The following is a 13,069-nucleotide window of genomic DNA, read 5'->3' on the forward strand; positions in this document are numbered from 1 at the left end:
CAGATGAAGTCAAAAAGATAGTAACGTTAATAATGAATTTTGACGAAGGCAAAAACAGCTTTCAGCCGCAACGTTTATTCTGCTTTAAGAAGCATTAAGCTCGCGCGTTATTGTAAACTTCAAGTGAAACTTCAAGAGATTATCTCCTCCGTCGACGGAGAGGAAACGCGTGCATAAACAATAAAGCGGAAAAGTCAGTTTCAGTGACTAGTACTCCCCGTTATCGCTGTTTTCGTCTCGGATTGTTATCTGAAAATGCATTGCTGGTTCTCCGAAGAGAACGAGAGTAAGGAGAGACGTGTACGGTGTACGAGTACGTCGAAAGGAGAAGCGACGTAACAAACAGATGCGAATGAAGAGCAACACAAGAGCTTGTTGCAAATTTGAGTTGTATCGAACCAGCAGGACACAGAATTCGTATATCCTGTTTTACATAAGAACATACGAGGAAATAACTATGACCCAGATATCGCGCGCAGTTTCTGCCGACTGTGCGGCATCCACAGAAAAGTCTCCTGGACCCAATATTATTACTCCTCCACGTATCATAAAACAAGATTGATATTATTCCATAGGAACGATGGTAATTATTGCTGAAGAGGAATATTTTACTATTATACATAAAAATTCTGAAATCTAGAATAAAATGATCTCGTTTCTCCGTCCGATTAATTTTTATCAAATAGATTTACGAGTAGACTAGACAATGGAAATTGGTAACAATCTATAATATTCTTGATCTAACAATAGATGGGAAGGATTACAAGGATATAAACTCTCACCACAGTTGATTGATTTTATAATATAAACGATCACCTGGGATGTTCCCTATACTCCAACTAGTTTCAACGGATCGGTACTATGAATATATGAATCACAATATGTTTCTATTGTACAAATTTAGTCCCGGGATCTTCGAACGAAAGATATGGAGATAGATATGGAGATTTTGGATCAATACAAAAAATTTGCTGTTAGCTTTAGTTCTCCGACGCTGAGGTAAAATTACCTCGAGTGACCATTTTCGAGCTAAATATGTCAGAAATATATTTTTTTTTACTTTCGTTATTAGAAATTCTTTCCGCGAGAGCAGGAGATAAGCTAAAACGTACTGTAAGTTTTAGTTACAATATCAGAGCTCGCAAGTTCTGAGTTACTTGTGACCTAATATATAGAATATATAGAAGTGAAATATTCGGCGAATTATCGGTATTACGTAAGCCGTATATCAAACTTCGACCCATTTGCCCAATTTACCGCGGAACGCGTCCGATTCTTCAAGATTAGTCGGGGGATTTACGTTCCATTATCCTTTGTACGTTCCTCTTCGCTCTTGCGGAGCGTCTCGGTGTAAATCCCACGTCGTTTTTCTCTCCTATAAACGCGAGAAAATTATAAGGAGACGCGTTATTATCGTTTACTGCATAATTCTCGAGCGTGCTTTCCCAGCGCTTTTCTCGCTCGGTCGAGTAGTAACGCCGTGAGCAACGGCATTTTTAAGTATATCCGTCCGACAGGAATAAACACCCGTCGCGACAAATCCTTTTACGTTTTTCTCTTCTTCGGCGACCACTCGTTGCGGCGCGTATTCTCGAAAATTACATAAAGAACGACGAGACGCTCGTGCAGCGCCATAAACTAGCATCGTTACTGGTATCGAGGCGGGTCGGCTCGCGATCGCGCTGGCCGACATTTCTAAGGACGCCCCGAGAATTTCAATTCCATGGCGAAGAATGCGGTCGGGCAGTCTGCAAGTGCCTGGCAAGTTGTCGCGGTTGCAAGTGACGACTTATCGATCGGAGAGAGAGAGAGAGAAAGAGAGAGAGAGAAAGCGCGCGACCGCTTGCGGTTCTGATAGTTCGAAGTGCTCGCGCGCACCGAGACACGCATGAGAAGCCGTCGTATTCATAACGAACGGCGACGACGTCGGAGATATAAGATTTCTCACGTCGGGAAGGCTCTTCCGACGCGCACTAGCAGAAGGACCATTTTCCGTCGGATGCCATTAGTTCCGTTTCTAAGGGCGCAAGCGGACGGCCGGGGACGCTGTCGCGTCGCCCGAAAAAAGAAGGCGAAGCGCGGTAGATGGAGTCGCATTTTATGGCATCCAGATGGATGGACGGCTTTTCCCATCGAGCGGAGTGCGTCCATTGTTAATGCGCGCCCGTCTTGCAACTGGAGCACACAACACTCATCTTATTGTAGCACGCGTCTTTGATGCCCGAGAAAGGATAGACGTCAAATAGAATGCTTGTTGAGCTTGCAGAATTGCGTTCCCTTATCTTACAGAAATCATACATCAATCTCTATATTTACCAGTCCGTTTCCTCAATTTCCATCGATCAATAACAGCGCGATAGGACAGAAGCGCATTTTAATTTTGCCAATCCAATAGATAGACGGATTGTTACATCATTGTCATTGGAGCATTGGAATACGAAACGTTCGTAAAACTTTGCCGATCATTAGGACTTTTATTCTGACCGTAATTTTTATTGGTCTCCTTTACTACGAGTTTTATACGATTTTTATCGAAAACCCCCCCTCCTATCTTGAAATTTCTGACAATTTTAGGGTAATGACACTCGAAATGTAGGCGAGAACAGTCAAACGCAAAGCAAAGGAAAAAGAGGTCAAAAGAGTAATACGCATTCAAAGACGTGGAAATGTAAATGTTCCACGTCGGCAATCTTTTACTTCATCATAAAGACTGCATGCAGGTCCAAGTGTGACAAAATTAAATGTGTACGCAATGGTGAATTTGCATATTAATATTAATTTCATCTTATCACACTAGTAATTGCATTTGCGAGAAAAAAATTTGTGCCATCAAAACGGTAATTTTATTTGGTCAATTAAATGTGTACGCAATGGTGAATTTGCATATTTATATTAATTTCATCCTATTATAATAATAATTGCATAATGATATTAATTTCATCTTATCGCAATAGTAATTGCATTTGCGAGAAAAAAATTTGTGCCATCGAAACTGTAATTTTATTCGGTCAAAAGAAATATACGACGCAAAAAGAATGATTTTGTTGAAGTATGTAAAAATTTAGCTACACGTAGATGTGAAGATAATTTTGTTGGATCCTCAAAATAATTATGTACGACGCTCAAAGTGGCTGCAGCATTAATTATCATGCTTGAGCGGCTTTCATAACGGCTCTAACGGCTCAACAAAATTATTATCAGATCTATATCTAGCAAAATTTGTAGATAGTTGAGCAAAACCTTTCTCACCGTGCTCGCGAAATTTTCGCATAAATATATTATATTACAAATTTGTTCAAATTGCAGTCTGTAATTCTTTTGAATTTGCCACCGTTATCTTGAAGAGGTGCAAATGAACGCTTTGAGTAATAAAGTGTGCGCTAGCTGAATGCAACTTAAAGTCAGACGCAAGTGGAGAGGAAAAAGGAAGAAAGGCGAAGCAAATATACGGGTCGTGAGCACAACTGCGAGATATCGTGCACGTAGGTAAAGTTTAACAAACGGTCTGCTGACTCCTGGATAACCTCGGCACCGTGTGTCGTGTTGCGAGAATAGTCGTCTATCTCACGTGCCACTCTGGTTAACGCGAAGTTTATCGTATTTTCGATTGGTTGATTACTCTGTCCCGCATTGTCTTACCGAGCTTTCGTTGTATCGCGGCTCACTTCGACATGTCGAAGATCTAAAACGAACGCCAAGTCAACTTTCGTTACCTTATCTACAGAGACATACGTGTTCTTCTCGAATAAACACGCGTAGCGAATTAAGCGAAGATATATAAGTGAGAGCCACCGCGGAGTTTATTTTACAGTAAATTACCGTTTTTCTTCCGTTCTGCAAAAAAAAACTTTTTCCCGCGACTTATAATTAAGTAATGACGGAACTATACTCAAAGCAAGAGTTCCTTCTGGGTAGAGCCTCTTAGCCTCGCTATTACGAGATTATGAAACTTGCAGACAAATATAAGTAGCTTACTCATTAGTCCTTGTGCATTTATGCGAGCCAGCCGGTGTTACGCGAGAAAGCATTTAAATTTATACGCGTAGTCCGCTGTTCCTTTCTGCGAAAGAAAATGGAGGAACGAAGGAATGACTACGTTCGGTAGAAATTTAGCGAAAGCTTGATAGAAATTCGCGCGTATACAGAACTGAATGCGGAAACTTGAGACAGCTCGCGGTTTGTTTTGTGTCACGTTACAAAAGGACCTCTGCGCTACATTTCAGCGACGTTTCTGACGATATCTCTCCAAAAGCTCTGTGTATGTGTCAAATAAATTTCGACCTTGTCCAGCGTCCTTCGAAAAACAATGGGAATATCAAAACTACGAGGGGGATGAAGAAGCGGCGAAGGGATCGCGCGACAGCTATGTTCAGCAAGAAACAAACCAGTCAAAGTCCTTGGAAGTTAAATAACCAATCGAGATTTATCTTTAGACTTTATTACTCCCAATCATTCCCGAAACTTGTTCGTTGTTGTTTTTCTAACAAAAGATTTCCGATATTTCTCGACGACCGCGTGTATTTTGAAAGATTATTTGGAAACCATCGCGAAAATATTATTACTATCATCATTGTACATGTATCGATCTCCCCGGGTTCCCATCGAATTCAAAGTAGAATAAAAAAAAACTGCCAGCGTAAAAAAATATGATTATACTTAAAAAAAAACCTCTTAATCTCTTTACCTATCCCACATTATCTATTCAATTGTTCTCGGCGTTTCAAGTGTCATTATCCTCAAATTGTCGCACGTTTCGAAACGGTGTAACACGCAGCAAGAGTCCGATAAAAATTATGATCAAGATAAAAGCTCTTTCCCGCTCAGGATCCTTTTCCCCCAGAATCCATCAAGATCGCATCTTCCGAACGATCGATTCCAAAACGAACGGCGGGACACACGCTTGTTCGTGCAATTGCAGAATATTGGCTCTCTTCCGGTGCAAGAAGAGCAAAAGGCTCTCTCTCTGTGCAGGGGCGCGACCAGTTATGCGGTCCAGAGTGATTCACAATTTGCATACTTCGCGACACCGTACCGGCGCGTACGACTCTGGGAGCAGACCGCATCCTATAAAAGCAATTGAACTCGTTTTCGGCGGCGGCTGCAAACCCATTTTCCTTCCCCGCCTTAACAACGGCGTGGAAGTTCGCGCGTTCAATTTCCACGCCTCGGTATCCGTTCGCGCTCGTTCGTTGGTTATCGCGCGTTATCTGGCAACACTACGTATAAATTCCACTCTTGTTCGACTGCGGTGACCGCTAGTGCGCAACGGCATTTTCGTCGAACACACGTACGAGCATATCGCATTCGAGAGCATCACCTTGACGAATAAAATTTTTATCGACGATGAGATACGGACGAGTCGTGTTTGGCCCAATGGGAAAACGCAAAACCGATTTCTTTACCGGTCATCTGAACAGAGTCTCTCTCTTTGAATCTTCAACGTTCCGGAATTTCCATATAAAGATATATCAATTCAAGAACTGCATAAGCGTGCATTCCAAATGGAAATGGAGATAAATGCAAGCAATGCTTTTAGGATGCCACAAGGCAATGCAAACTACTTCTACCGTGTGGCGAATAAAGATAATCTGCAGTTAACTATGCTCTCGCGCGGACACACGGTCCGCGCAAATTAGGGCAATTGCGTAAATGCAATTTTACAGTCTAGGGAACAATTCGAGTTTCAATCCGGGCTAGTAATTCACTAAGCGCCTAAAGTCGAGAGAGGGGATCTCCGTGCGGCTAGTTTGCGGCTGTTACGGGAACATGAAGTCACATACAGCGTCACGAATGCCACAAACGTCACGACGCCCTTCGTCGAACGCGCTCCCTTCGCCTCGCCGACACCCCCGTTATATCGATCGTTAGCTATTTTCAGATTCAGGAACAATATTCGAGCGTTAATTGCTCCATTTCACTCGCTACTCATCCCATCGCGGAATAACGCGTGCAATCGGAGAATAGTCGCGGGTGCATACCGCAGCAATCGTGATGGTGCAGGCATAGTTTAAGAACTCGCCGGCGAATTAGCCGCGTTATTGAGCGGTTTGCGTAAACGATGCGACAACGGGCGAACGGAGAACACGGTATCCGGCCAATTAATCCCGATTAATACTGAGCCACGTAGAATATAAAATATCAGAGTGTAAGCATGCAACAGTTACCGAATATGAAAGAGAAAAAAAAAAAAATTATTGGTCAAATACACGTGGAACACACGAATAATCCGCAAATTACTAAAAGGGATTAAGGGAATGTAAAAAAAAAAAAAAAAAAAAGAAAAAGAAACAAAAAACATATGAAAATACGACCAGCGTATTTCAGTATACATTTGGTGCGTGCGATAATGCGAATAACGATGTGCCTTTGTAGCGGGTGTTACTTTAATCCGTTGTTCATTTGTAGGCAGGCGGCATAAACTCTGATTTCCATTCTACGCTATAACAACCTGAAGTAATTGTTGCCAACGGTAGAACGGCTTGCAATTTATATAGCGCGACGTTATTCAAATGTACGCGTGTATAGGCAAAAAGGCCATTCGCATAATTTCGCAGTTAATCTCGCGGCTCCGTACACGATTGCGACAATGAAGCTATTTATGGCGGCCCGATTATTTTCCTTTTTTTTTTTCTTCTCTCCGTTCGGGAAAATTGTTGTTCTTTCAGATCAAGTTCATTTTTCCACGAGACGCCGCGCCGCCATTCCCGATAACAACCGTTTTTTGCGCGCATGTTAACGACATATAATACCAGAACGGGGTCACGTTGTTAGATCGAACCGCGCGGTATAAGTATCGTGCAGAAAAGCGCATTTCGTGAGCAAACAATGCGAATAAACATTTATTTGAGACCATCACGAGGTATCGTGCTGTTGTAAGCGAAAACAATCTCGATTCTAACATCCGCGCAGATCGTTCGTTTCACGACAGTTGCACGTTATCGCAAATCACTCGGCACTCGACAGAGATGTATAAGAGGATATATAGCGCAAATGTGTATCGCGTGCCGAGAGGGGAAAAATATTCTTTTAGAATAATACCAATTATTGTTACCGTCAGCTTATTATCCCATCAGAAGAAGGAAATGGCCGTTTCTATTTTTCTCGCTCGGTAATATCCCATGTTAACGGTGTGCAAAGAGCTTACCGTAGATAACGCGAATAATGGAAAGAATAACACGGTTCTACGGCGCAATTAAGCAAATGATATCCCGCCGTTAGACAAAGGAAAATTAAACGGACGTTGCGCGATATACGTGGCGGTAAAGCGGCGACGATATCTAACCCAAATGCCGCGCGATGAAGACGATTGTTATAAACAAGTATTGTTTTACACGAGGGAGTTATCCAGCAAAATAATCTTTGCGCTAGCAGGTAGTCGCTGACGATTTTGTTCAGTGGGGAATCGATTAAACGATAACTCAACGATTGAGTGGAAAGGAAAATATTAATCGCGTAGAATAATTGTCTGGAGGTACACGAAACGCACTGCAATCCACTCGGACATCTTAATCGAGGCGATCACCGCGGTATACCGGTTTTATAATTAAATTCCTTTAGGAAATTCAACGGCTCTCTCTCTCTCTCTCTCTTGTAATCAGTACGTTTGTTCTTCTGCGCCCTTCTGCGAACGTGCCTCTCGAGCCATACTTCCTTTTTTGTCACCATCCCGAACGAGACAGATGAAATTTCATGGATTTCATCCGCCGCGCCGTACATTCACGTTTTCCGAGCTTTTCGCCCACGTGCAGACCGAAACGTTTCCGACCGACGCTGCGCGGACAAATCGCATGATAATTCACGATCTCACGTTCACATTTCCGCGCGAGCACCACTCGGTTCGAACTTAAAGAATGATCTCACCCTCGTAATGTATTTTCCAGATCGAGGCGTAGATGGGGTCGCAGCGGAGAAATTCGTCAACAGAAGGATGCGTCGCACGAGGGCTCCGAATGAATGCGGAATTCTGCGAGGGAGATAAGAATACCAACAAGGCTCTCGTGCTTGAAATAGACGCCGCGACGTAAATTCTTACTCTCCACGAGAATGTCCGGCCTCTGAGTGACATTTTTCCAACGTCGGCCGGCTAACGGAAGAAGGACCTCATCTTTCTCCTCGTCTCATCGACAACAATTTCTCGTGGAAACTTTCCGTCGGACACTCTCAAAGGGTGGACTTTCCTCCAAGTTGTCACGGATTATACATCCCGGGACCAGTTACGCGTTGTTCTCGAGGAACTTTCATATCGGGCTTGCGAGCGCGCGGAACGAACTTTCTTCCGGCGCGACGGTCCGGGAACTTTCTGGAAGAGCTTCGCGATCCACCTCTCGCCACGTTCCTTTAATCTTTCTCTCTCTCTCTCTCTCTCTCTCTCTCTCTCTCTCGTTTAAAGCGCTCGCAGCTACGAACGGGACCGGTTCTACCTCCGCTATTCCGATAATCGCGGTACGCTACAAAATCGTCTTCTAATAACATCAGGAGAGGATTGCGAAGGATGGTGACGCTAATGAAGAAGAATGCGCGAATTCGACGCATTTAAGAATTCTAAGAGCGCGTCGGACGACGGAAACGGCGACTGATATAATGCAACGTCGAACGCTGGAGTGCCAGCGACATCGCGAGTATTCCGTGAGCGCCTAAACAAAGATTCAATTCCGAATACCGTCAACGTTTAATTGAGCCGGCGAAGCTGGCGGCAAGGTGTGCGTACCCTTGCACCGCACGTGATCCGGCGAAGAGAAGGCGACGATAACGCGGATTTCCCGCCGCTGGAAGATTTTATTAGCGACGTGATGCGAAAGCTCTCCCCGCCCACGTAATCGGCCGTAAAGCATACGAAATCGTAAAGGGTCGGCGTAAAACCCAACTTTTCCATTTGCGCGAAACGTGATAAGAAAGGTTAGCTGACCTAATTAGTACAACACTCGGTACAATGTAGCGGAAAAGAGCGCTGAGTAATGAGCGGGCAATGCGGAAATGGCAGTTTGACAGAAATAATCGCAAAATCTCGATTCCCTCCAGAAGTTCTCACCGTACGACAGGAACGAACGGAACTTTCCTTCCGGGGCAAGTTTCGCAACGCGAAACAACGAAACACGCTCGTGAATTCCGTGGAGGCGGCGGGGCATTCGTCTACTCTCGATACCTCTCGGGTGAGAAGCTAATGTGCAAAAACCGCCTTGTCGTAAAGCGAGACGAGCGAATTTCACGACGAAGCATCAACGACGTTTTAGTAATCGTTAAACGACACGCGGCCGGGCAGCAACGGCGGAAAGATTAAACGCAAAACTCTCTCTTATAGACCATCGGTCTTTCCCTTTAACCGAGAGATTAGCGTGATCGTCATTCTTGATCTCGCCCGACTGTACAAAAAGAGGAGAGCCGATATACGAAAACCCAGCGCGGCGACGGCGACTACTACGTCCGCGGAGAAGAATTGGTTACATCGAAGCTTCGAATATCGGAGGTGCGAAAAAAAAGGCGCACTCATCTGCGGCGAGTAAGCCGCGAGGACAATGGAACCTCATCCGGCGGCAGCCGATTGGCGGTTTGGGACGCGATCGGATTCTGCGGAGAGCGCTCGTGCGTGAAACGCAAGTGCTGGAGCTCTGGAGCCGCCGAGTCGAGAGCCGCAACGTTAGCCCGCGGTTTAATCGGCGAGGGCATATAGAGTGATCGAACCGATACCATCGGACGGACGTGCCAGCGGCGCGGCGCGGCGCCGGAACTAATGAAATGTTCCGTCGCATGAAAGTACGGTCATTATGACGCGGTCGGCTCGAAGGGGCTCGAATTAACGATTTCCATAATCAAGCGACTGTGTGAATCCTGAACGAAGGGCGCGCGTGTCCAGTTGTTCACCGACAATCGATTCGTCCCACGCGCCGCCGCTGAGATTTTTCCAATTAAGATCGGCCGAACGGAAAAAGAGCGCGATTCGACGCGATGCGACACGTCGGGATTAAAAGCTTGTGCTTTCGACGCCGGTAGCCGCGCGCTCTCTCTTTCTCTCTCTCTCTCTCTCTCTCTCTTTCTCTCTCTCATCGCGAGAGACTCAACCTCACAAATCGAGCGAGCGTGAAGCGGAATTTACGCGCAGCGACAGCGGCGCGCGAATACGACCGATGGATGTTCCTCGGTTCCTCGATCACGAATCGAAAACCCATCCCGCAACGACGGAAAGTCGATGCGGAAAACACGAGCGTTGTGACGATGCCTCGATTGTAACGTGACTTTTTACCGCGCGAGAACAAGTGCGACGCAAGTCATCCCCTGGCGTTACGTCGACATGCTCGTGAAAGTTCGCCCAACTTGGTCGGCTGGTATGCGCGGTCGACGGGAATATGCAAGTTATTTACCCTGAAAGACGATAACCCCCGCCTAGTTTCTACCCACGCCGAATTTCTGCCCTTCAAATAACGAGGCGGGCACCAAAAATAATCGGCTTTTGAAAAAGATGAACTGATGCGGACGCGTAATCCGACGAACGATCGGATGCCCCGAACTTGACATCGCAATTTATGTTGAAAATTATCAAAACTCAGTTGTCAAAAAACTCTCGACGCATCTCGGAGAAGAAAAAAAATAGCGAATAACAAAACCGTAAACGAGAAAATGAAGATTGCATGCTCCGGGCGAGAGCATAGCGCGCTTCTTTAAGGCAAGATAAGAAGGACACCGTAAGACGCAAAATTGCAAACGGGAAGGCGGAGCGGAGGCGGTGGTTGAACAGAGGTGGTGAGCAGAGTGAAAAACAGCGACGGCCCCTTTCGCTCGTCTGCAGCTCGAGGTAAATCAACGCGGCGAGAGAACGCCTTTATCCGTGATGCAGAGCCTCGACGACTTGACGACGTACAACTTGACGTCTCACCTCTGGAACGTGACAACGACGCTGTGGTACGACAATGACACCTGGCATCACAACGGCACCAACTACACGGATCTGGAGCCGCGGAATCAATTCGTGCTTCCGTGGTGGCGGCAGATGATCTGGACGCTCCTGTTCGCGGGCATGATCACCGTGGCGACCGGCGGCAATCTAATAGTGATATGGATCGTGCTGGCGCACAGGCGGATGCGCACCGTCACCAACTACTTCCTGGTGAACCTCAGCATCGCGGACGCCATGGTGTCGACCTTGAACGTCACCTTCAACTACACCTACATGCTCAACAGCCACTGGCCTTTCGGAACGCTCTACTGCAAGATCTCCCAGTTCATCGCGGTTCTCACGATATGCGCCAGCGTCTTCACGTTAATGGCGATATCTATCGACCGGTAAGAAGTTCCTTTATTCCTTCTTATATCTTTTTTTGTTTGGAATAATATGCTCTTGAAAGTGAATCGCAAGACAGTGCGGTGTCTTTAGTCGTGGTAGTCAATATTAGGACAATGTCGCGCTTAGGCTCTCCCTTCGCTATTGTACGAGGTGCGATGCTATCGCGAGCGGGGGATATATCCGTCAACGCTAATCGTCCTGCTTAAGCGCGAGTCATCGTCGTGATCCTTAGATATATCAAACAATCAATAATCTCGAAGATAGTGACCCTCTAACTCTCGCGCGAGCCCTTTCTTCTTCCTCGCTTTTAGTGTGCGAACGCTCATGCTGAAACCCCACTTAGATTGATGTCCGGTCTTGCGAAAATACATTTCCTCCTGTTTATCTAGAGAGATCCCGGTTTGTTGAAGTAGATACAGCGTGGGTGTGTCATATGCGACATTGCGTTTAGAAGGGTCAACGGCGAAACGGAAGCGGGTCTCAGGCTAACGGAGCAGATCAATCTGACGTCGAAAGTTAGCCAAGAAAAACGAGAAAGATAAACATTCACGCTCCAGCGTCACCTGTCCCGCGATTAGACAAGGTGGAACTTCGTCGCCAAGATCCAATTACATAGTTAAACAAATCTCAACTTCTTTATTTGCGAACCTGATCAAATTATCGTCAACGGATTTTTTTTGCGTGTGTAAACGCGCGTATTGGAAAAGTTTTAAAGTCGCCTCCCGTTTTTTTTTTTAAATTTGCTAATGATATTTTACCGAGATTATTATCACTTTATCGGGCTGAAGAATGTTTAATATCGAATTTTTTTATATAACAGCACATATTGCACGACTGTACCGACTATATTATCAGTTTTCCTGTAACGAACTGTTCGATAGGGGAAATGTGAGCGCGAAGAAATGGGCAAATAGAACAGAGGCGGGTTTTTTTGCGTGGAAATATCGGAAAAGTGCAATTCAATCAGCGAGTTTGAAAATGTCGGTTTAATTTTCCAAAGCGACTTTCCTCTTGAACGAACACCATTCAGAACTATGCTCTCCACGGCATGCATAATTCGCCATTCATTTTATTATCAGTGCAGGCCCAATTATTCTCTTCATTTAATTCAACTACAGCTCATTAATCAGATTGAAAAAAAAAGTAATGCCTATGATTAAAGGAAGGAGAGCCACTTCATCCAAGATAATTGATTAAATTGATACAGGAAATCTCAAACTCTAAAGGTATCGTCAGAAGCAAGGCGATTGCACTTATAACATTCCGAAAGCAACCACTTAAATTCTCATAAATCTCGATTAAAGACTCAGTCACTTTTCAAACCAAACAACCCAACTCAAAGCCGATTACGCTAAGATCGTGGCCTGTCCAGCGAGGCGAATGATTGCCTCAAGGAACTAAAGTCTGAAAGAGACTGAATACAGAAAACGTCTAGTCAGAAACGTTACTTTCTTCGAGTTGAAGGAGCGTATGCTCGTTTCTTCTCAATTGTGCTCCAGAAGAAAGGCCATTATTCCAGGACAACATCCAAAGCCAAGAGAAGCGTAGAATGATTAAAGGCCTGTCCCCCAAGAAATATCCAATGCTTCTTTATACGTCCCCAAGTCACCCTAAACTGACGATGTACTCCTCAAAGATTTAGACATTTTGGAGGGAAATTGGCAATAAAATAAAATAAAAAAAAAAACGCGAAGAGCGATAAAAATTTCGATCGCCCGATGTCGGCAACAGATGCTACATGATATCGGAAGGCGCTCAGGTCGTAAATCGTGAAATTCGTTTTTACTCGTCGGG

The 13,069-nt window shown here is 45.0% G+C and overlaps 1 protein-coding gene across 2 annotated transcripts in view; it reads left to right on the forward strand.

Moving 5' to 3' along the window:
- Nucleotides 1-13,069, forward strand: part of LOC105203085 (tachykinin-like peptides receptor 99D) — an 85,396-nt gene that overhangs the window by 35,674 nt on the left and 36,653 nt on the right. The window contains exon 2 of one of the 2 annotated variants that reach the window (XM_026133709.2): nucleotides 7,881-11,274. In XM_026133709.2, coding sequence (XP_025989494.1) covers nucleotides 10,823-11,274 — 452 coding nt within the window. In that variant the 5' untranslated portion in view covers nucleotides 7,881-10,822. Of the gene's footprint in view, nucleotides 1-7,880; nucleotides 11,275-13,069 lie in introns of those variants that run through there. The other variant, XM_026133710.2, reaches the window with a different exon arrangement.

Source organism: Solenopsis invicta, chromosome 16 (assembly GCF_016802725.1).
Source record: "Solenopsis invicta isolate M01_SB chromosome 16, UNIL_Sinv_3.0, whole genome shotgun sequence".
Lineage (NCBI taxonomy): Eukaryota > Metazoa > Arthropoda > Insecta > Hymenoptera > Formicidae > Solenopsis > Solenopsis invicta.